We start from the raw sequence: 25,637 nt of genomic DNA, 5'->3' as shown, positions 1-25,637 counted from the left end.
TTGGGGAGGCAAAGTCATACAACAAACCTCTGCCTAAGGGAATTAGCAAAGTACTGCACACCCTTCCTTTGAAATCTTTTAAGGAAAGTCTGAGCAATTCTGAATAAATAAGTCGCTTCAGCTAAAAGTGTTACTTATGACCCAGCTGTTCTTTGTGGTAGTTAATACTTCCTTAGGTGCAAGAGTCTCAGGGGGAGCCATTATGTAATTTACTAAAGTAGTTAGCAGAACTATCTGCTGAGTGATTGTAGCACATTAAATATAGTCAATATTCACTTCCAAGGAGGCATCTTAAGCTTCTCAGAGCTTGATACACTGTATATTGAAAGTCAGTATTACTTGCACTCAAAAATGGTATTGCATACACTTTGGTTTAAGGAACTATAACCAGAAAATACCATTTTCTCTATAGGGGTAATGACTTAGTTGGCCATTATTGAAGAAGAATGATGAAAGATCACTGGCATGCCATACAAGCTTTTAGAGTAAAGAGAGTGTTTTATCTCTGAATTAAAATGGGGGTGATAACTAGTGAGAAAGTCTGCAACATGATGATCATCTGGACTCCCTGCAAGGTCCCTAAGATGTTTGAACAGCTTACTCAAACAGCAGAGAAACATGACTGTTTCCTCTTAGCTGAGTCTTTAGCACTAACTTGTATGTTGAAATTGAGGTTGTGCTGCATGGGAGATTGCTTTTGTCAAAGCTAGAGGAGAAAGAAACACAAGAAAGTGTAAGACCTATGTCTTAAGGAAGTGCAAGAAAGTGTGGTCCACCTTGGATAGCAGCCCCTGTCAGTTTCTGTGGACCACACTGAGGAAGAGAAAAAGAAACCAAATGAAGAGGAAGAGAGTTCTGAGCTTCTGTCTCTGAGCTGGTGGAAGGAGTAAAATCATAGCTACCACACTGCCAGAGCTTGATGATCTTTCCAGTAATCTATGGAAGCTTCTTCACTCTGTGGGTCTTCGGGTCTGTGGGTCTGCGCAACCTGAAAGCAGCACCAATTTCCTTCAGAGGTGGCGAGCATGGACATGGGCTGCAAATGAGCCTAGGGATAGCCACAGAGGTCAAACCTAACAACTAAGAGCTCAATAAATTTGAATAAAATCCAAGTAGCTCTTCCCTGGGCAGGTGGCTCAGTTGGTTGAGGCATAGTTCCATACACCAATAGACTTCAGGTTCAATCCCTGGTCAGGAACATACCTAGGTTGTGAATTCAGGGTGCGTATGGGAGACCACTGATTAATGTTTACTTCTCTCTCACCTCCCCTTCCTCTCTTTCTAAAATCAATAAATACCTCCTTGGATGAGGATTTTTTAAAAATCCAAGTAGCTCTAACAAAGCACCTTCTTCTATGTGAAAAATAATTAAGAGGGTCTCTTTAGCTGCCCAAGACAGAAGAACCAACACCACATGTGGCTTAACTTATGAAGTAAAAGACCACACATGCCAAAGGCTGGGAATACAATTGCAGAGCAGTTCAGAACTAAACACAGTCCCTTAGTAAGCAAACCAGAACTCTGGAATCCCTCATGGTCCCAAAATAAGTTTACAAAGGAAATCATCACACAATTCCCAGGAAATGAATAGTACTTCTCTTGTAATTTATTTATTTCTATACCATGTCTCCAACTTGTCCCTGATAAAGAGAAAGCAATGTCAGAGACTGAAGGCAACAAGTGAATGATGCTTATCAGGGACCAATATAACAATAATAGCAAGTGCATATTAAATGTTTACTAAGTGCCTGTGTGTACCAATTACTTTACTTATATAATCCTCAGGACCACTCAGTGAATAGGTTCTATTAATTATGCTTTTAAACAGTGAAGTAAACTGAAGCAAAAAATGTTTACACAGTAAACCTTCTGTCCATGGCCACACAGTAAGTGGCAGGACAAGTATTCAGACTACCACAGTCTGGCTCCAGAGTCCCACTGATGAATGCTTTACTTACACACATTCTGCATACATGGACTGAACTAAGATATTATTCAAATGTCACAAAATTCAGCCTTTTCTATTATTTTTATAAAGTCATTTGTTTGTCTCCCACTCTTTCTTCACCTCTCATCATTATATTTGTATGTGTGTGTGAGTGTGTGAGTGTGTGTGTGTGTGTGTGTGTCTCTTTTCCTCCTCTGCTCACTTCTGCCTCCTCCTACCAGGACATGGCAGGAACTCAGCAGCCCTCCCCTAAGTCAAGATCCTGCCCTTCACAGTGTCATCTTTCTTCCTCTGATTCCCGACTAGCACCACCAGCCCTTCCCTTACCAAACAACCCATCATGTGTTCTGGGTACAGGAGTATCCATGAAAATTCAATATCTAGTTCAAACGTCTGGTACCTTGGCCAATAGAGAGCTCTTTAACATGCTATGAGACTGTTTTCTTAGTTCAGAGACACACGGGATAGACATAGCCATGCCCATTTACATCCCTCTACTGGCACACAAGCTGTCTCCTTCTTATGGTCCATCATAAAATGCCTGCTCAATTCCCCGAACTTATTCCATAACTACCCAAGGCCTGGGATACGTTGATTGCCTTCATTTCTACTTATTCTGCCTACAGGGAAAATAATGCTTTCAGAATATGAAGTAGAGTCTGTAAATTGACCATTATCCAATACCATTTTCAGCAAAAGTGATACCAGTGTTTAGTACTTTACATGTCAACATCTCAAAGCTTGGGGCATATGTTAAGGAGTGGAATGCATCTGGAGGCTTTTATGAAACAGGAAATATGGGCACAGCAGTGATTGCCTGAGTTCACTCACAGAATACCACAGAGGACACAGAAATGGAATGAAATAAACGGCCCCATCCAACTTGAATACATAATATGGTCCATTTGGACATCCCAATCCCAAGGGTTGAATGATGCTGCCGATTGATTTTTACAGTTGGCTCAGTTACAGAAATTGATATTTGGGCAGTATTTACAGGACATCAAAAAGCCAGTTGAAAAGTAAGTGGATTCATTCAAACAGACTTCAGCAACACTCTGATTAAGTAGTGGCAAGAGGAATGGGGTGCCTGAGATTTATTGAATTCTCTGGTTGGAGTTATCCTCTCTGTTGCATTCTTTAAAATTGTAATTCATATTTTCAAAATATATATCCCATTCTATTTACTTGGTAAGGCATGCTGAGCATTGTTTGATCATTTTTTACTCAGGCAAAGTTCCAAATGGGCTTTAGGTTCATTTCTCCGACTATTGGCCCTATTGTAGAAGGCTAAAAGTGTGGAAGGCTAGAAAACTGGATATTTCTCTCAGACCCTATTAATTCCCTGAAAAAATAGTTTTTTCCATTTCTCTTATCAAAATGATTGATGACTGGTTTCTTCTTCCCCATCTAAAAATGGTTGAATTATAGAAAGGACATTTTGGGTTTTCATTCTGAAATCATCAAAAAAAGAGAGAGAGAGAGAGCACTGACTGGTATGGCTCAGTGGGTTGGACATCCTGAAAAGCAAAAAGTCACAGGTTTAATTCCCAGTTGGGGCACATGCCTGGTGGGGGCACATGCCAGGTCCCCAGTTGGGGAGCATGCATGAAAGGCAACCAATCAATGTTTCTCTTGCACATCAATGTTTCTCTCCCTCTCTTTCTCTTCTTTCCCCTCTCTCTAAAACTAAATAAATAAAATCCTTTTTTAATGAATAAAAAATACTTCTAAAAGTTTGATTTTGAAAAAACATATTAAAATCAGACTAACATCTTTGCAAGTAGACAGAGGCAAAGCACAACATTTTTGCTGACTGCAGCTTTGGAAAGGTTAAGTCAAGTTGACTGGCAACATCTACAGGTAGCTCTAGAAGGTCTCTGAAATACTTGCAAAGTTTTTCTTCCTTAAAGATCAAAAACAGTCGGCCATCCAATCAAAGGTGTTTCATATTACAGGTTGTTTTTTAATCCATTACCTGTCTTAACTAGACTTTAAAGAAGCAATAGATATATTATTCAAATGTAGAAATTATCACAAGATAAATAGAAACCTCGTTTTAAACACAAAGGCCCAAGTTAAATCAAATCCTTATCTCATTAAAAACTGATAGAGTCTTGTTTCTGAGTATCTGTTGGCAACCTGTAGCTCACCAGATACAATGATCCATCAGCAACAGGGAGAGTTGTTGGTGATGGCCAGAAATGAGATTCTATATCCAGGTGTGAGCTTTTTCAGAGGAAGAGAGGAAAGAGAAGAGCATTCAGGGCAGAAAACTCTACCCAGGACACTTAGTATGGATGAATCTCTGCTCTCTGCTTTTCAAAATCTATTACTACATTTTGTTATTTCTCACTCATGTGACATCAGAGATAGACTAGAGCTGGCCAGCAGAAAGGACCTTACATTCCATCAAGCTCACTTGTTTTCTTCACTCCCCTGCTTTACAATATTTTCATTGGCTAAGAGGAAGTGGATGAGCAAGTGCAATTAAAAGAATAGGTTCCAGTGGGTCAGAAATGGATTCTAGAGTCAAATAGCCTGGCTCGGCCAGCTGTGAAGTATTGGGAGTTGTACTTAACCTCTCTGTGCCCCTTTTTTCCCATCTGCAATATGAGGAGAAAGAAAGCACCTTCTCAGGGGGCTTATGAGGCCATCTGTCTTTTAAGCTTGATGTCATGTGTTACATAGGAAACACTCTGTAATGTTAACTATGACAATGATTATTAATTAAACTTTCTTTAATTAGTCATTTCAAATAACCCCATCTTTTTCCAGTGTCTAACATCCCAGGAGATCTGCCCAACTTCATGTCACACTTCCTTCTCATTTTGCTCACAACAAACAAAAGAACCATAACTGACTGATGATCACCATAAAGGGGAGGGAGGTAACAAAACAGAAGGCCTTGGATCGAGATGGCAGTATAGAAGCAATGAAGAATTATTCCAAGCCTCCAGGAGAGCTCAGATCTCAGAACATGGCGTTAAAGGAAGGTATCCAAAAAGGAGAGAAAATGATTCGTTGGGACACCAGGAGCTGGAAATGGAAACAGCTCACCCATGGGCTACAGCACTTTTGATAGAATCAGCTTGGTAGTTGCTACCATCTTCATGCTGCATTGTCACTACAGACACAGCTCAATTATTAACTGCAAAATTGACTAGTAAATAAAGAGAGGATAACTCATTTTAGCTAATCTAACCGACATTCCTATGGCACCCATTGGTAGATATCCAATTTATTAAATCAAACTGGATAAGTATATAAACAAAAGCATATTTACAAACTCCAGCAATTGATTTTGCAAATCACATAACAGTGCTGCAATAAGAGCTTCCAGAATCAATGACTGCCAGGTCCAATATCACACAAAGATGGCATGGACTGCACAGAGGAGTAGCAGCAGCCGTTGATTATGTGTGCAAGTCTGTCTGTACAGTGAGAAACTGTCATTCTCGCTATAACAGAAACTGCCAACCCTCTGCTTTCCCCTTGGGCTCCAGTTGACTTATACAAGCTCTCAAAGCACAGGATTTCAGAATCACACTTTTGCAGAGGTGGACCAGGGACTAATGACAACAGTGGAGACATGTTCACAGTGACTTGATAGGTTCCTTTCCAATGAATGGATGAAATCCAATAGGTACTTGGAAAACTCCTTACACCTCAAGGAAAAGATGACACCCTACCAATCTCTACAACTCAAACAACTAATTTAGTTTTGTTTTATAGGCACTCTGACCTTCTGTTCTGAGGGACCTTGTCCTTCCAAGGGAAGAACACATGCATATGCAATGAGTCAAGTGTTATGTGTGTGTGAGTTTCCATCTGGAAAGAGGCTAATAAAAATGAAAATATATTGACTAAAATTATACCAACCCCTCAGTGTCTTACATATATTTGCTTCTTTAATCCTCATAACAACCTTAGAGATTGGTACTATTATTATGTCCATTTTTCAGATGACAAAACTGAGGCACAGAGAGACAAAGTGAGTTGCCCAAGGTCATACTGCTGAGTGGTGGCCATCCTTGTGTTTCAAACTGTCCATCTTTTCCCCCTGCTCTGCCTTTTACTCTGGTGGTGGTTTTGATGATCTCTCTTGAACTAGGATCACCACAGTTCTACAACAAGCCAGAGAAACTATCCCAATTTATTTTCATCTCTTCTCAAAGACACAAGACTGGTTTGAGGATACTGTTTCTTGGTAGTAGATATTATGGGACAAAAGTAGGGCTCGCTTCCTGCAAAGTTATAAAGCATACATTTCACTTGGAAAATGGGGGGAGGTCTCACACTTTTTATCATGAAACATTTTAAACATTCAGAGAAGTAGAAAAAGTAGTAGTACAATCCACCACTAAGATTTCACAACTGTTGACATGTTGCCATATTTGCTACAACTATGTATTTTTGTCTTGGGTCATTTTAAACTTAATGACAGATATCATGATGCTTTACCCCCTAAATACTTCAGCTTATCACAAAGTATAGACATCGTCCAATGTCACTATCATTATCATTATTATACCTAAGTTCAAAGGAATTCTCTAATATTTAACATCCAGTCTATGGACTCATATCTTGTCTCTTTCTCTTTCTTTATATAAGGCAACACTTTTGCTTCCCCAAACCAGTCTCTCCAGACCAATGTCTTTAATCCTGCTGAGTTCTAGTGATAGGAATTCCAGCCTCCTGTTCAAACCCCTCAAGTTCCATCACAAATGCTCTGATTCCAAGAAAAAAGAGGAATGACAATGTGGACAGGTCTCTTAGACATCACCATGGCAAACACAGTACATGTAAGGAAAGACTGTAAACCACGCCGAAAATTAGAAATTTGATACATGTTCCTAGGAATCATTAAGTAGTCTTAAACTCATTGAGCCTAATACATGTACTGAACACCAATATCAATCCACTATATCCTACCTGGATTTTTAGCTCACTTCAAAGTAATGGACTGGTGATATGTATACGAATATGGAAAGCATTTTAAAAATATTTTATTTATTTATTTTTAGAGAGAGGGGAAGGGAAGGATAAAGTGGGAGAGAAACATCAATGTGTGGTTGCCTGTCATGTGTCCCCTACTGGGGACCTGGCCTGCAACCTTGGCATGTGCCCTGACTGGGAATCGAACTGGTGGCCCTTTGCTTCACAGTCTCATGCTCAATCCACTGAGCTACACCATCCAGGGCTGGAAAACATTTTTATAATGAACACTAAAGATGAAAAATAGGAAACCCAATATGGTTGAGCATAAGCTGTGTTGTTCTGAATGGTCATGGGAGCCCAGAATTATAGGGCCAAACTTGCTAATATTAGAATCCAGCAATAACCAATTTCCAGGGCACCCCTCCATTTCCTCCAATGGAAGATACTGTCTCAATCCAGATATGAAATGGTTAGAGGTCTGTTCCACCCATTTTTTACCTGAATACATGGTCCCTCTTCTCTTCCCTTAACTAATAGCTGTTGTTACTCCTGATCAGTCTCTGTGATAAAAACTAACAACTTTCTGTTTCCTCTGATTGAGCATTAGAAGAATCGCCCAATCACTACAAAGATCAGAAAATTTTCACATTTCAAGAGATTAAAGCAGGACTCTCAGGTTCCTCATCACTTTGTATCCACTAGTTAAGAAAGAAAGAGAAAAATTCCTGGCAGGAATCAAAGTCAAAGGCAGAAATTTTAAGGAATATCAGAGAAGTGAGTTGGCCCCTTATCACTAGCCCCAACTAATCAATCCCAAAACAAGGACCCTGTTTCACCCATTGTGTTATTTATTTATGTTAATGCCCAGCACTATCATTAAGTCCCATGGAAGCAATGGTGACCAAAACAGGACATGTACATAGAGTTTATATTTTGGAGGGGAAACAAGTAAACAAATTAAGGTATAAATCAATTAAAACACTTTAGACAGTGGTAGTGGTAGATGATGAAAAAAAAGTGGCGACGGGGCTGGGAAATTGGTTAGCGAGTGCCATTTTATAGATTATGGGAAGAAGGGCCTCTCCAAGGGGTGAGGTTTAAATTGAAAGATGAAGATAAATCCACTTTTGGAATTATTTGGGGAAAGAACATTCCAGAGCACAAGTGATTTATAATCAGATGGTATCTGCCTCCACATTCTCTTTTCCTTTCCTACATGTGCCTCTGGTGTGGGTGTTCTGGTGAAGTAGCTCTCTCTCTGCAGGACCTTCTCAGCCTCACTCAGAGTTCTCTCTCTGCTTCTTCATTCCATGCCTGGTTTTGTTCATCTTTAGCAGTTTTCCTTTGAATAAATCAATCCCTAGGACTTTTCACACTCAAGTATGGAACTTAGGTTAGAAGAGATGGGAACAGTAGCAGGCACTGATTATCCTTCAGACCCTGGTCACTCTATGATTCACTTCCTCACCTAGAACCCCTTCCGGTTGGAATCCCACTGACCACAAACACAGTCCGAATCACTCCATCAACTCTTAGCTGATCTGCAATTACTCTCCTCTACCTTCTACCCCATTTCCAATGCATCCTCCAGGCTACTATTGGAGTGCTCTCTCCTCTAAAATATTGGTGAACTTCTCACAGTTCCTTCTAATATCCAAAATCCTATATACATAAAATGTCCTTGGCAATCTGAAATTAATCTTCCCAGTGATCTCTTCTCCGAGCATTCTTTCTTCTCTGTATGAAACTCATATTCACCAAACTCCTCAACTTTTTTTTTTTGCTCTTCTCTCCAAAGCCTACACTTTTTTTTTCACAGAATATGGTTTTGCCAATGTGATGTCTTCCATCTGGAATGTTCTTCAATATCCATGCTCCCAATACCCAGGCCTGCTTGGAAAATGTCTATAATTTACTACAAGACAGTTCAACACTCTCTTACCTTTGAAACTTTTTCTAAGGTCATCAGAAAATATCTTTCAACCATTCCCCTGTGCACAAGTTTTTGATGGCACTGCCTACCAATGTTGGAATTCTTCATGAATACTACTGTTTGCTCACTATTAGTACCAGCATCCTGGCCTTTCAGGTACCAGTCTCAGGGACTGGACCTGCTGTTCAGTCAGTGATCCAATATTTCCAAAGCTTTTTTCTTATTTCCTTCAAGTCTCTGCTCAAATGCCATCCTCTCTGAATCTTATCTTCTCATCTACATAAGACAGGACGTTTTGCCTTTTGCCCGATATCACCATACAACTGATCCTTGTTATTTGTGATTCTGTATTTGCAAACTCATCTACTTTCTAAAACTGATTTGTAACTCTAAAATGAATACTTAGGGGTTTTTTGCAGTCCTGTGTGAACACACACAGAGAGCAAAGTGCACGCATGTTCCCAGCTGTGGGAGAATGAGGTGTCTCTCTGCCTTCTTGTCTCTACTTTCATGTGTAAAGAAGTGAACTTTTTGTAGTATATTTAATAGCTTGTTTTACATGTATGTGCTTTTTATTGGTGATTTTCTATTTATAGTGCCCCCCCACACACTCCTGATGTGCTTGCTGTCTAGTGGCCCCAAGGGCAGAAGGGTGTAATGTGCCTTACCAAAAAAATGCATGTGTTAGATAATCTTAGTTCAGACATGAGTTGCAGTGCTGTTGCTCTGAGTTCAATGGTAATCTATCAACAATATATATTAAACAAAGTGTCTTTAAACAGTAATGCATAAAACAAGGTTATGTCTTGATTGTTTGATGAATATGTAACCAGAGGCTCATAGGAACCCAACACTGTATTATCCCCAGGAGCAGTAATCATTCAGTTTTTACTAATTCAGTGTTTGTGGTCATTTTTTATAGAGTACAACAAGAATAACAAGAATTGGATGCACTTACTTTTTTAAATGATCTGTCTTCCCCTAGAAAAATGTAAGCTCTGCTTACATTTTTATGTAAGAACAGGGACTGTACTGCACATAACATTGCTATAACCCCTGCCTATCACAGTGTCTGACACACAGTAGGTGCTCAATAAATATGTGTTGAATTGCACTGAGCCAAGAGTTGTTCAAGAATAAAGAGTATTTGTCCCTACCTTTGTGCCATTAGTTTTTAACCAAGCCACTAGCACATTATAAACTCAGTACTAGCTGAATAAATGAATGAATGAGTGAATGAATGGACTGTGAATCTCTGAGTACAAAATAATAGCAAAGCCTGGATTTTATCTGGAGCTTTTCTCCCAGGAACACTAAGTACTATTCTGCTACTATTTGATCATGAGTGCCTTATTTGCAACATATCCTTAAGACAGACTTTGATGCATAGCTTCAATCTTGGATGCATCATTGCACTGTATCCATAATATGCTGCAGAATGCTCACATCTCTAATATATTGAAATTGCAAAATACACAAAAGCTTTTCAATGCCCAGGCAAAGTGCATTAGAAGAAAAAGTAGAACTCTTTGATGCAGTAATTCAGGTCATCCTTTTTTTCTAAGGCAAAAGCTATAGAGCCTCAATTAAATTGCCCAGATTTTAACTTGGCTAAGCTTAAAGATGTTTCAAAACAGACACAGTCTATTTACTTCAAATATATCTTCCAAGAACCCTGTAAACCTCTTTTTGATGCCTTACATCTTAAAGTACAAATTAGATTTTTTAAAGAAACACTAGAATGTTCATTGACTATTTTCACAGCAGAATTGAAAATTGATTTGTCAATTTTAGCCAGGCCATTCTGACCCTCATTGGATGTTAAAGGGGCAGGGGAGGGGGGGGAGGATGCTGTTGTTTAGAAGTTGCAAATTAAATCTGTGGAGTGATAACAATGTTCAGCTTTGTACACAGTAACACCAAGGGGAACATAAGGAAAAAAAGATGGCAAAGTTCCCAAGTATTTTTTTTTAGCTCTCCTAACATCCACTGAGAGCTAAAAATGGGAGAGCAGAAACCTCTGTATAGCAAAAAATTCAATAACTATTAAGAAATTCCTACCTGTTACATACTTCCTAGGCATTAGGGGAGAAGAAATGGCCTCTTCCGTCCTGACACTCACAGTGTTGACATTGGAGGCACACATGGCAAATAAGTGATCCACGCGGATTGTGTTAATAGAACAAAAGGAGAGAAGCTATGAGAGAGTGAGGCAGGGAAACATAACTTGTCCTGAGGGATCAAGAAATGTTCCTTGAGCAAGTGACTTTGGAAACTACAACCGAGCAAGGGGCAGAAGATAATCAGTTAAAGAAAAGAGGTCATTAACATTGTAGAAAGAGAACAGCAAGTGCAACGATTCTGCTTCAAAATTATTAATGGTTTCTCCACGGCCTCTCAACTACAACAAATCCTTGAATTCAACATCATTGCATTCAACATCATTTCAGTACAATGTAGATAAGAAAAAAATTATTCTGGACATGGCCACTGTCTGTGTGGAGTTTACACCTTCTCCCATGTCTGTGTGGGTTTTCTTTGGGCATCCCAGTTTCCTCCCAAATCCCAAAGATTTGCACGAGAGGTGAACTGATGCGTCTAAATTACCCCAGGTTGAATGAGTATTGGGGTGAGTGCCCTGGAGATGGAAGGGTATCATGTCCAGGTTGGGGGCCCACCTTGTGCCCTGAACTGCAAGGAGAGAGTCCAGCCACCCAACCTGAACTGAAAAGAGTGGGCTGGAAAATTATGATCTTACTCGGCTTTTAGTCATCTTTCTTAAATGTATATATAGCTCATCATTTCAATGTTTGATATTAGAAATGTTTTCAGTCTTTATTCAGAAGTTTGATGATGTTTTTGTAACCAGAAGTATGCATAGGAACTAAACTCTTGTTTATGTAAACAAGTCTAGGGTACAACTGGTTTCATACACGTCATTCCAAGAACCTACAGATGATGTTAAGTGAGGATTTACTGTACCACTGCCTTCAGTTAGCATTCAATTATGCTAAATGAAGGGGCCTCCATTTGGAAGCTAAATAACCACAGAATTGTGTCTTCTTCATCACTTTATCTTCAGTACCTTGACTTGAGTATGTCAGCATGCATATTTTATGTATTTACTGAAGTGATTGCCTGGTCCCACCTATCTTGCCAGCCTGACCCTAGCACCCTCTGACTCCCCTTCTCAGGCACCTGGTTGGAAACACAGTACACTGTTATATGACTGCATTCTTCCTACATTCTCCTATTTTTCATCATCCAGAATGAATGCCCATTTCACTGAGGAGCCTTCCCAGATTTAGTGTAGTATGCTGTCATTCAAGAAAAAATTAGCCCTTATAAAATATCTTTTAGCACTTATCACAGGTGCTGTAATCATTTCTCCCACTATAACACAAGTTCCAAGCAACAGGGACATCTCTGAGTCATTTCTCTGTCCCTGGTAAAAATGGGGCAAGCACTTGGCACATTTTTTCTGAGATTTTCTAGGCTGCTGCTTCTATACTCTCTCACCTGGATTGCTATTGTCTGCAAGTGTGATAGACTAGTCCCAGAAGCTTCAGTGCCCCATCATCTATTGGACAGCCTCCCTCACTCAATTGGTGAAGGGCTCTAGTTTACTCGGGGTCTCCTGTTAATGTGGATCTAGCCTACTATACCATGCCTTTTCCTTGTAACATTAAATAGAAGAAAAAAACAAAGGAAATGCCAACCTCTTGCTGATGGCACATGACAGTCTTCTATAAATGTTAAATACGATCTCTCTATATAATAAATGAGAAAGGAACAACTTGCAGTCTCCCAAGACTGTTTTGCCAGGTTAGGGTGCATTAGAGTGACTGGAAATTAATAGGTATTAAATAATATTTTGTTAGATGGATGGTTGGATAGACAATACAAATTCAGATTTGGGGATTTTTTGTAATTGGATTAGAGTAATTGGTGATTTGGAGTCCTGAGTTGTTTGGTTGGTTGCATTTTCACCCTTGCCAAGTTCTTATGTCAAAAAGTCTGACTAACATCAGGACAAATAGTTTAGCATCTTTCTGTGGTGGTGGAATTGGGAATGGGGCTGAAGAGATATAGAAAAGTCTCTCTTTTTTTTTTTTTTTTTAGTTCAGAGTAACTTGCTTAATTGTGAATGACTCATTTTTTGGTAATCATGTTCTTAATTCTTGTCCTTTTGCGTCTTTTTGGCTAGCTAAGGTGCTACTCTTAGTCAGGTTTTTAAAAAAATCATTACAAAATGAAGTATTTTTAAAAAACAAAATATAGAAAGTTGACTAGCCTATTGGAAATTCTGAATGAGAACTGATAGTTGAAGATAACATCTACTCTTTTGCCATTAAATGACGGACTAAAGGCAATTTTCTAATGAAACCAACTGGCAGGAAACTGGTCATTGGTCACAGAATTATTAAAATTGTTCCCTTTTGTTTTACTAACTGCAAACCATAGTATGAAGAATCCCTTCCAGCTAAAATATTTATAGATGCAGCAACTCTGAATTGTGGTGGACAGAAATGCAGTAGAGAGAGAAGGGCAGCACAGACACTGCTAAGAATGGGTTCAGAAGAAGGTCTGTTTGGACAAAGATTCATCAGGCAATAAACCAGTATTTCAAAGTTTGGCCAGCTTCACAAATGCCTAAAGTAATAGGCAGATCTAGAATTAAGAAACAAAAAGATTTCAAGATGGCTACGGAGTAAGTGGAAGCTACACTCTCCTCCTCTAGATGCCGAACCAGATTTACAGCTAAGTTGTAGAGCTATCAGCCTGAATAACCAATTGAAGCCTAGCTTAACAGAAGTATTTTAACCTAAGATTTACAGAAGAACCCATATAGAGACTGATAAGAAGGGTGGAGATGTGGAAAGGGCTGGCCCCTTAGACCCACATGTGTCTGCTAAGAAGACAGAAGGATATCTCAGCTGCAAAATTTCACCCTCCAGGAGTATGGGGTCTCAATTCCATGCCAGAATCTCCAAATCAGAACATCAGAGTCAGGAAAAGAAGCCCACATGGTACCTGGTGCTGAAAATCAGCAGGGCTTCCGTCCACCTGGGATAGAAGAGGGTCTGATAGAAACCCAGGTCATCTCTCCAGGGTTGAGCACTCCTATTCTTCAAGCATCAGCCTGCAGAGTGCACTAATCCAGTCCTCCAGCTACTGGTGAAATCGCCCTGCTGAGCTCGAGTCCTATAGAAAGGCCTGCTGGTTGTATCCAACAGAGACCTTTCAGGTACTCTTTTTCTGGAGAAGCTCTTGATGGAAATTCAGACAGTAATTGAGCTATGTATCTTTGGAACAAGGGCCATTTTTTCTCACCTCCTTCATGCAGCTGGCATACCCCACCTCCAACTTGATGAATAACTTGGCCTGTCCTTCCACTCACAGTGGCCCCACCCTGTGAGTGGGGGGTGGCCTCTCTACTCCATGGGGGAATTTTTGGAGTGCTGTGTAGAGCTGGGGCCTTCAGAGTGCAACTCCTTGGGAGGCTCTTATGCAGGACTCAGATGGGCACTGGGCTGTACAGTTGAGGCACAGGGCAGGATAGAGGCATTCTTGCTCTGCTGAAGGCTCAGCTGGCACCAACCCCAATGGGAGATTCTTTTGATCTGCCCTCCTGAGCTTTCTCTTGCAGAAGAGCGGACTTGCTTCACCCAAGCTGACCTTGCAGTGTACTCCTCAGGAAAACTAGGGGCAGAGACTTAGGCAGAGACTGAGTGGTATAGATCTGGAGCAGGGGCCACTTTCTCCACATTGAGTACCAGATTGTGCTACTCCCAAGCAGGAGACCCAGTAGCCCCATCCTCCCCAACCCTAGTCACCCCACCCTAATGCACCCACACTTTGTGGAATGATCTGTGGGTTGCATCCAGCCTGGGATCACTCTACAGAACCTTCTTTCTATAGAAGGTTCTTGAGTACGACAGGTGACCTCAGGGAGTGATGGTGTGGCCAACAGGAGGAGGCAGACCTCAAGGTGCATTGGAACTTTTACTCATCTGCCCCCAGCTAAGAGCTGGAGGTAGCGGACCCCTATACACAGCTTGGTCCCTCCTATGCATGTCAAGGCCCAGTAGAGGCAGCCACAGTGAACTGTGTTGTAGCTCCAGGAAGACACCCAAAGGCTGTTAATAGGCAGTGTCTGACATCAACCTGCAATGGAACCCCACCCAAATGGACTCAGAACCAACACAACCATGGTGAGCTTCAGAAAGCACAAGAGCTCAACCTAACTAACCACACAAGTGGCATACTCAGAGGGAGATTCCAGCAGGCACCAGACCCTGCTGGAAACAATTTCACTTTTGGAGACAGTCCCTGCACAGTGGTATTTATACACTATGTTCAAGGTCTACCTTTACAGTCAGCCAGCCTCTGGGTTAACTCCAACAATGAGTAGGCCAATAGCACTAACGACTTCATTACAACAGGAGGGTACACGTAACCCACACAAGAGACATTCTAGGAGTACCTAGCTCAGGAGATCAGGACAACTGCTCCATTGACTCCCATGAGACACCTATAACATAAAACTATCACAACAACTTTAGAAGTCATAGTGGGTCTAGCTGATACACAGTGACAAACACAAGAAGGCAGACAAAATGGGAGACAAAGAAACATGCCCCAAATGAAAGAACAAGAGAAATCTCCAGAAAAAGAATTAAGTGAAATGAAAATGGTCGTGGTACCCAAATACAGAGTTCAAACAATGGTTTAGGATGCTCAAAAACATAAGGGTAAGAATGGATCCTCTCAGTCAGAACATAAAGAGATAGTATTAAAAGTGGCATTGAAACCATAAGAAAGTAAGAAATGAGCATGATATCTGAAATGAAGAATACACTGGAAGGAATCAACAGCAGGTTAGAGGAAGCAAATGATCAAACCTCTTGCTCTTTGCAAGAGACCCATCTCAGAAAAAAAAGATACACAGAGACTAAAAATGAAGGGGTGGAAAAAGATAGTCCATGCAAATGTAGATTTAAAAAAAAGAGCTGGGGTAGCAACACTTATAGTGGACAAAAAAGACTTCAAAACAAAGGCCACAAGAGTCAAAGAAAGACATTACATAGTACTAAAGGAATCAATCAAATAAGTAGATATAACCCTTGTAAATATACACATGCACACAATAGAGGGGCAACTAAATATATAAAGAGAATCTTGATGAACTCAAAGGAAGAGATCAACAGTAATATAGTCGTAGTAGGAGATTTTAATACTACATTGACATCAATGGACAGATCTTTTAGAACAAAGAAAAAATCAAAAAGGCAACAGTGACCTTAAAAGACACATAGGAGCAGATGAATTTAATTAATACTTATACACCACTTAATTCCAAAGCAGAAGAATATATATGCTTTTCAAGTGCACAGTGGAACATTCTCTAGGAGAGACCACGTATCAGCACACAAAACAAGTCTTAATAAATTCAAGAAGACTAAAATCATGTGGAACAGCTCTGATGACCATGATGTGAAATTAGGAATCAATTGCAACAAAAAAATTGGAAAACACTCAAACACAGAGAGGCTACATAACACATTACTAAGCAAAGAATAGGTCAACCATGAGATCAAGGAAGAAATCAAAAGTAATGTTTAGGCAAATGAGAATGAACACATGACAATCCCAATGGCCTATCTCACAGAACAAGATTATTCCAAAAAGTTACATGGAACCACAAAAGACCTCAAATAGCCACAGTATTCTGAGAAAGAAGAACAAAATGTGAGGAATCATGCTGCATGATATAAAAATATACTACGAGGCCATAGTAATCAACATAGAATAGTACTGGTATGAAACAGGTCTGTAGATCAATTGAACAAAATAGAGAGCCCAGAAATAAACCCACAACTTTAGAGTCAGTTAATATTTGACTAAAGAAACAAGAACATACAAGGGGATAAAGACAGTTCATTAAATAAATTGTATGGGGAAAATTGTACACATACATGCAAAAAAATGAATCTAGACCACCTCATTTTTTTAAATTTAATTCTTATTCAAGTATAGTTTTCTGTTTTGTATTTCCAGCCCTGCCCCTCCAGTGCTCCCCACCTCCCTCCCATTTCTGCCCCCCACCTTAATTATTGTCCATGTGTCCCTTATACTTATTCATGTGAGTCCCTCCCCTTTCCCCTATGATTACCTCCTTATACCATACATAAGAATAAACTCAGAATGTATTAAAAACTTCAATGTAAGTCACAAAAACATACAAATCCTAGAAAAAAACATAGGCATTCAAATCTCAGACATTTCTCTTAGCAATATTTTTCTGATAAATTTCCTCAGACAAGGGAAACAAAAGGAAAATTGAACAAATGAGACTACATAAAACTAAAAAGTTTTTGCACAGCAAATGAATCCACCAACAAAATGAAAAGATAACCCACTGAATAGAATATATCCACCAATGACACATCTGATCAGGGATTTATTTCCAAAATTTATAAAGGATTCAACACTAAAAAAACCAATCAATCCAATTAAAAGTGGATAAAGGACCTGAACAGACACTTCCCCAAAGAGGGCATACAGATGGTCAATAAACATATGAAAAGGTACTCCATGTGACTAATCATCAGAGAAATGCAAATTAAAAGCACAATGAGATATCACTTCACACCTGTCATAATGACTGTCATCAATAAAACCACAAATAACAAGTGTCGGTCATACACTATTGATGGGAATGCAGATTTGTGCAGCTACTGTGCAAAAGAGTATTGAGTTTTCTTCAAAAAACTAAAATGGAACTGCCTTACGACCCAGCAATTCCACTTCTGGGAATTTATCCAAAGAAATCTGAAACACCAATTTAAAAGAATATGTATGCACCCCTATGTTCATTGCAGCGTTATTTACAACAGTCAGGATCTGGGAACCACCCAAGTGCCCATCATTAGGTGAGTGAATAAAAAAAGCTGTGGTACCTTTACTCAATGTAATACTACTTGGCCAAAAAAAAGGAGGAAATCTTTTCTTTCACTACATCTTAAATGAACCTGGAGAGTATTATGCTAACTGAAACAAGCCAGTCATAAGAAGACAAATACCGTATGATTTTACTTACATATGGAACCTAGTGAACAAAATAAATTAACCAACAAAATAAAAACAAACTCATAGATACTGAGAACAGCCTGACAGCTGTCAGAGGGAAGAGGAGGTGGGAACCTGGGTGAAAAAGGTGAAAGGATTGAGGAAACAAACAAACAAAATAGACACGAGCAACAGTATGGTGCTTGCCAGAGGGAAAAGAGCGTGGGGAAAGATGGAAGAAGGGCAAAGGGGGGTGAATGGTGGTAGGGAGAGCCTTGACTTTGGGTGGTGAGCACATGATGCGGTGCGCAGATGATATATTAGAGAATTGTACACTTGAGACCTGTATGGTGTTATTCACCAATGTCACCCCAATAAACTCAATTAAAAAAAGAGCTAGAAAATACCAAATATATTTTCCAAAAGGATGTTCTTGTAAAGGGACCTACTAAAGCAGGAGACTATAGAATCAAATTTTTGGAACAGCACAAATAGTACCACAGAGTTGCAGACTGACAGCCTAAAAACTGGCCTCTTTCCTTTGACTTGCTAAATATTTGAATATAATTTTGAATCTTCCACTAAAAACAGATACTCCTAATGCCCAGACATAGTATGTGCTTGATGAATGAAACATGAATTTTAAAATAAAAATTTACATACAAATACAGAAGTCCAACTCTTCTTCAAAAACAAAGGAATATCTGACTAACTTGAGGCACCAATGATTATGCAGTGATTATGCTGTTTAGATAGGCAGGTGTTTTCTAGTTCACTAGGGCCTATACTTTAACTTAACATCTTACACTCAGCCCACTCATTTATATTACGTGCCCAGTCTCTCTCAGAGACTCAAAAATCACATCATTATATCAAAGGATCTAGGAAGGCCTACATATGTCCATGTGCACAAGTGTGGCAGGTATATATCTTGAAATAAAAATACCGAATCAATGATATGCATATCTTCAGCTTTTCTAGATATTTCCAAGTTGTTTTTCCATGTGACTCTACCAATTTACATTTTTACAAGTGTGTCCTAAGAATTTGTGCTTTTTTTCACCATCACCAATAATTGGTATCAGTACACTCTATTTTTTAATGGTATGGGCATGAAATACTATATTATTGTTGTTTTAATTCTAATTTCTCTAACTGACAAGGCTGAGTACTTTTCACTTATTTGTTTTTTCCTCATCTCCAAGCTGTCATTGCCTCTTTGTATCTTCAACCCAGTTTTAAAAATTAATTTGCCTTTTCTTATTCTGTATTAGTGTAAAATACTTTGGATATCAATTCTTTATCAGTTTAAATATATTGCAAATAATAATAAAAAGCTGGTATATGTTTTTATATACCATTTATATACCTTTAAGTGGTATATAAAAACATATACCAGCTTTTTTTTAAATTGAAACAGCTTTTTTCTTGAAAGCAATTAGAAAGTAAGGTCCATCAGTAAAAAGTTACAGAAATTTTGCTATGTTTTTATTAGAAAACTATATAGTAACTATTATTATCAAAGCAACATAAATTAACTGTAAAATCACAATGTTATACAAAAACAAATGGCAAATGGATATGCATTGAATTAGATCATTTTGTGTAATTTAAAAAACACAAAGCAATACTACCTGTAGTTTATGGCCAGCTACACATGCAGGAGGTGTATGAAACCACCCTGGGAAGAAGGCAAACCAACCAGCATAAGAATAATAGCTTTGGAGGTTGGAGAAAGCAGGGAAGACTGGCAGTGGGAATAGGGAAATGGGAAGGGTTTCCACATTTTATTTCCTCTGGATGGACAGAGGGGCACCCAAAGCACAGATGTCAGTGCATCAATGTGTTATATTCTGGGCTGTGATATTGTTTTCACCTTTTGTGGCTGTTTGAATCACTTCATATACACACTTATATATGCATACATTTATACACATATTTTAGTTTTTTTAAAGAACTCAGGAAAACACAGGGTGCAATGCCAATGAATAATAGAATTCCTTATTATTTAAAAATAAATTAAATATGGGTGGAGGAAAAGCCTTCTTTAATTTTTTATATTCAGTGTTTCTCATAATTCAGTGCCTCTTGCCCATGACACTATTCCCCTTCTCTATGCTTTCTTTACTTCCTGTAATCTGGGTTACAAGAGTCCACAGACCACACGCTGAGAAGTAAAATTTTTGTGAGACAGAAAAGCTCAAAAATAAAGACAAAACACTAAGTTCACTGAGTTAATGTCAGATTAAGTTTGATTTTGACCAACACTAAATAAGTTGTAATGTTTGACCTCTTTGTTTTACTTTTTTGTTTTGCTTTTAAAAAATTAATTGAATTTGTCTTTAGAGTAGTTTTATGTTTACAGGAAAACTGAAAGTAAAGAGAGTCCCCATATATCCCCTTACACTTGCCTCCTCCCCCCGCCGTGCCGCCCACTGTCCTCTGTTACAGCATGTTACATTCAGTAGCAAAGGCACACCCCTAATTCGAAAGCCAGTGTTCATGCACTGCCTCACTGTAAACATCTACTCTTCAAGATACCTTGCTTTGAGAACTACTGATGTAGATAATTTTTTAAAAATTCAATTGAATCCATACCTACTCCTTAAAACTTATAACTTCATAAGAAAAACTCTAGCTATTTCAAAATAAAGAACTGTATTTCTTTAGTAAATGTTTTACTGCACAACTATTTTGAGCTAAGCAATTTTCTTACCTAGGCCAACAACTACATTACTATTTGAATAAATAGAATTATCAGATACTATACACACTTATTTTGTTTACTCATAAGGATAGAATGATTTAAAAATAATCACTGTAATACACTGGATACTTCTCTGAAAAGTACATAAATTGCCATTTTAGGACCTGCACAATTTCATTATCATTTTGCTGCAATGTTCTTATGCTATTCTGAGAAGAAAGGGTACACTAAGGCTAATCATTTGTATAGAACTTTGTAATTTAAAAATACATGTGTTATATGTTACCAGGTGAGAAATGGGTATTTCATACATTCATGCCATTCACAGCCCAGAGGGTAATAATTATTCTACCCATTTTACAAAGACTCAGAGAAGTTCCATGTCATTGGACTGATCTAAGTCACATCTCTAGTAAGTGACTGAATCGGAATCTGAGTATGTGAACCTAGAACCCTCATGTGTAAAGTAGGGATTATAAACAGCACTCATTTCAAAGTTATTTGAGAACACAGGAATATAATTCATGCCAAACATCAGTGAATTTCCATTAGTATTATCATTTCTAATTTTTTAAAAAATACAACATCATCTTGATTATAGCTTAATGCAACCCAATGCTCAGCCTTCCAATACAAGGGAAATATTTTCTAACTTCTCAATTTTTTTTTTAGCAAAGACTCTTGCTGTGTGCTTGGTGTTTTAAAATAACCTATTTGAGGAATTTCAAATATGTTTTGCTAGATAGTTCTTGTTTAATCACACAATGGAGGCGGTCTCAGATATTTAGGTCACTATAAGCTTCTGGACTGGTTTGCTTTCTGCCTGTTTCCTGAGGATAACTAACATCTTAGCATTTGACCAGTCACACTGTGACTATTTCTTGCAACTATCCATTGGAGTTTTTTAGCTCTGATTATAAAGGTTTAGTTATGACTTCAGAGGAAGAAGGAAAAAATAAAAACTTCTTTAGAAATATTTTTATCCTCATGTTCAAACCAAGCTTATTGTTGAAGAGAATAAAGGCTGTGATAACACAGAGAACCTTCTTAGAGGACTCATGTGTAACTGAAGCTCTACGTTTTGCTGGGTGAAGATGCATCGTGACCAGTCTCACATTGGATTTTTCATGGGACCCTGAATTTCATGTAATTCTATTTTTTCATGTAACTTTAGGTAATTAATGCAATGTGATTTATTAGAGAAATGAGTCTTCAAAATTCAGACATTTCCAGGAGTATCCAAATTGTGAATCCGCAAAATAAGATGTCTTTCTGTAAAGTGGAGATGTGCTAAATGCATCTGTAACTTGCTGCATTATTCAAAGTTCAGATGCAAACCCTCTCTCAGCACCCTGATGTGGCTTCTCTGTTCCTCTAAATTCACACATAAATCCCTACTTAATATGTCTAGAAGAATTCTTGCTACTTGTTTGTGTTAAATAAATAGTACCATTTAGAATCTAAACCAGTAAGTAAAATAAGCCATCTGTAAATGCTACATGACAGTTGCTTTGTGTCCAAAAGAAGCAGAAGCAAAACCACTAAGATTTAATGAATAAATAACATATCACATCAAAGCAATTATATTGCTTGGTACTGAGAAGCAGAACATGAAGCTGAGTCATACCTTGGGACCTTGATGTCTGTTTCTAGCTTAAGGACAGGAAAGGGTCTGATTTGTTCATCAGCTGCTCACCAGTGGCCAGCCTTGTGTCTGGCAGATGGTAGGCAATCAACATGTATCTACCGAATCAATGATTGAATAAATGAGTAAGTGAAGGCAAAATCATTGTACCAAACACTGTAGAAAAATAATGTATTGTAGAAAAATAATTTATTCTACATTTAAGGAAAAAATATAGGTTGTGTTGAGACACCTGCAAGATTTAAGTAGCTTCAATCCTTGACGAAAACAGTCCTGCAAATTACCATTTACAACTTATGGTGATAACACTACAAAAGTCACTCTGCAGTAGTCTGACTCCATGACTCAGAACTGGAGAAGGCACTTCAGTTGACCTAATCTTTAGTCAACTTCAGTAAATTCCAGGGATGCAAAGGCCATTTATTATGAGAAGGTGCTGGAGACAATCACAGAACAAAATGCAATGCAACGTGAATGGGGCTTTTAAAGGTAGGGTTAGCTAATTAGAAAGCATGATATCCACTGATAAGTTTACACATGTTACAAAACATAAAGGGGAAGATTGAAGACATCTCAGAATAGTGAAACCCAGATGGCTGGAGGATTACTGGGCAGTTCAGATTTTAGTGGACAGAACCTCATAAATAGTCACAGGAATCCGAAGTGATTTGTGTGTTCCTCAGTGGTACATGGTCCCATCTTGACTTTGTCCCCAAGTTATTGCAGATATAATTCTGCTTCTACCTTTGCAAATAAGGTCATTGCCACACTGACTTTTTCCCATTTTATTTTAGGCCCTGCTGCAAAAAAGAAGTACGTCAGTTATAATAACCTGGTTATCTAAAGCTGTTCCAATCCTTGGAACCATGGAGGAGGAGGACCCTCAGTTATCTCGTCCCCCAACCTGGCATAGGACTATTTCGTCCTGCCCGCTGCCATCACTGGAGGAGCATCCCCAGCTGGGAGACCAATGTGAGAGGATCCAAATGTTCTACACAGCTGCTTTATGAAATATTCCCACTTTCTCTTGGCTTAATAAGTCGGTGGCATCAGCACTGCCAACTTGGCTGCAATTTTGGACCTGCCCTGCCAAGGGAGTGTTGAGACTCAAGTCCCATCTAGGTTCTCTAGGATGAACCACTGAGACCCACAGTGATGTTTGGGGGCTGACCTGTCTTTCTACGTATGTACTTCCAGGTTGCAAGGTTTTGAAATTTTCTGTACAGTTTGTGAGGACTTTTGCACTTTGCCATCTGATGTTGTACCTCGGTTCACTGTTTGTTTTCGAATGCCCTGTTTTCATAGAGCCCTATTCTCTCAGACAGTGACATATTTGGGAAATTTTTAAAACAATTAAAATTTTAAAAGGATCTCGGCAGACTAAAAGATAAATTTAAACTACTATAAATTTAAACTTATACTGTACATGACTGTATAATTATGATTATAGTACCACTGCAAATCATGTTATTTTTGTTAAAGACAAAAAAGATACTTAAAGACCAATAACTGTGCTGATAAAGTAGATCCCACCTATCTATCATTGGTAAGAGATAGGTCACACAAAAGGAAGTTATGGGCTGAACTGAATAGAGGTCTTGATCTTTGGAATGCATGCCCGTAATGTATTTTACAGTACATGTTAATAATATGTTCAATATTTGTATTTGTGTTCTCTTCTGTTATTTTATTTAGGGTATATGGATATTTTGCAATAAATTTAATAATGATTAAGCTATTTGGAGAAAAGAATATGGATTTTTCACGTCTTGAGGTTTTGTTCATGCCCCTCTATGACTGACCAGTGTGATAAGGACTTTACAAAAAAAAAGCATGTATGTTTTTTACTGTTTGTAATAAGTACTTTCGTTAATCTTGCTGCTTATGTGCCAATTTAGTGGAAAACCAACCTTGCTGAAAAATTCCTTCTTTCCATTCTCTTTCAATTCTGTGATATTGTCCAAGAATGTACCAATAAAATAATTTGGTTAACTTTTTTATTTTCTGCAATAAATATTTTTAGTTGTTTATCCCCTTTTAGTTAGAGTTTATTTCATAAAATCTGAAGTTAGGGAACAATGGGCACCAAATTTGCTAAAGGAACAAGCCCGAGCTCACAATTACAGCCATACTTGGAATGCATATTAAAAACTCAAAGGTCTAAAGTCTCTCAAGAGGAGCTAGTACAAAGCCCATGCATTCTGCTTTTTCATAACTGAAGTTGAAATCTGACAACTTCAGACATTTACTCAGCAAGTTACCTGTCAAAAACAGCAAAAGTGCCAGAGAAAAGAGAAAATAAGAAATACTAGCTTCAATAAATAGCAGTCTGGAGACAATTCAGTGAAAAGATAAACATTTCTGCAATACTCAAAGGACATAAGTGAGTAAAGATAACCATTATAAAGCATTTGTCTACATTTGCAAACAGCTATGGTGGCCATGTTATTGATGACAGGATTATGATTCAGGATTCCCAAAACTCGACATTAGGAAATACCCTCATGAGGAGACTCATAGTAACTTGGGTGTCAGAAGCACACAAAAATCTATTTATGGGGTGATATTGGTCTTTAGCACGCAGGGATGGACCCCCAAAATCCAAAGTTTTTGTAAATGACCCGTTGTGCATCTAACTGTGACTAATAACACCCACACCTGATTCCACCTTTAGAATCCGCTGACCCCTTCCTGCTGTCTCTCAGCTCCCTCAGCCCAAGTAGTTTGTGTGCAAAGACTAGGAAATTCATTCCAATAGCAGACTGAGAAAAACTTGCAGTTTTCCTTATCCCTTCAAGGGATAAGGAAAAAAAATTGTGAGCTCAGGCTTGTTCCTTTAGCAAATTGATAGACCCTCTACACCCTTCAAATGATAGACCATGAAAAAATGGTGTATCAATCCAAAACAAAAATTTTGGATTATTCACATTTTCAAGTTGTAGAGACAGACAGCCTGGCTCCTCTCCTGCTAGCTGTCCTTGGGGATGTTTCATAAATATTCTGAATCCTCCATTTCCTCAACTGGAAAATAAATTAATACCACTATTTAGCTCATAGGGTTAAGAGGGTTGGGAGATAAAAACCCATGCAAAGCGTTGAGGACAGTGCTTGGCGCATGGCTAACTTGCCATACACATTACCTATTATGACGACCACCACCACTGCTACCAGCAGTATCAGCACTCATCAAGGCTGTTACATTTCGTCTTAAAGATAAAAGCGTCTAGTGCTTCCCCATTCCAGACCTGAAAAGAGAATCTGTATCATAGCAAACAGACAAGCCAGGCTGTCTTCTGGCCATGCTGTAGACATTTCTTTTTTCCACAATGAAGCTTGCATAAGAGCCTATCCCACTTATTCAAACATCTAACCATGTGTTCAGGGGAAACAA

The 25,637-nt window shown here is 38.6% G+C and overlaps 1 protein-coding gene across 1 annotated transcript in view; it reads left to right on the top strand.

The window, feature by feature from the left end:
- Window positions 1-24,200, top strand: part of GRM7 (glutamate metabotropic receptor 7) — an 888,187-nt gene extending 863,987 nt beyond the window's left edge. Inside the window, exon 10 of the mRNA XM_037055712.1 lies at window positions 23,041-24,200. Within this exon, the coding sequence (XP_036911607.1) occupies window positions 23,041-23,090 (50 nt within the window). The 3' untranslated portion in view covers window positions 23,091-24,200. The remainder of the gene's footprint in view (window positions 1-23,040) is intronic.
- The last annotated feature ends 1,437 nt before the right edge of the window (window positions 24,201-25,637 follow it).

Source organism: Sturnira hondurensis, unplaced genomic scaffold (genome assembly GCF_014824575.4).
Source record: "Sturnira hondurensis isolate 20B ecotype Veracruz unplaced genomic scaffold, ASM1482457v3 Scaffold0008723, whole genome shotgun sequence".
Lineage (NCBI taxonomy): Eukaryota > Metazoa > Chordata > Mammalia > Chiroptera > Phyllostomidae > Sturnira > Sturnira hondurensis.
Note: the sequence above shows the minus strand (reverse complement) of the source record. Positions and strands in the feature narration are given on the sequence as shown.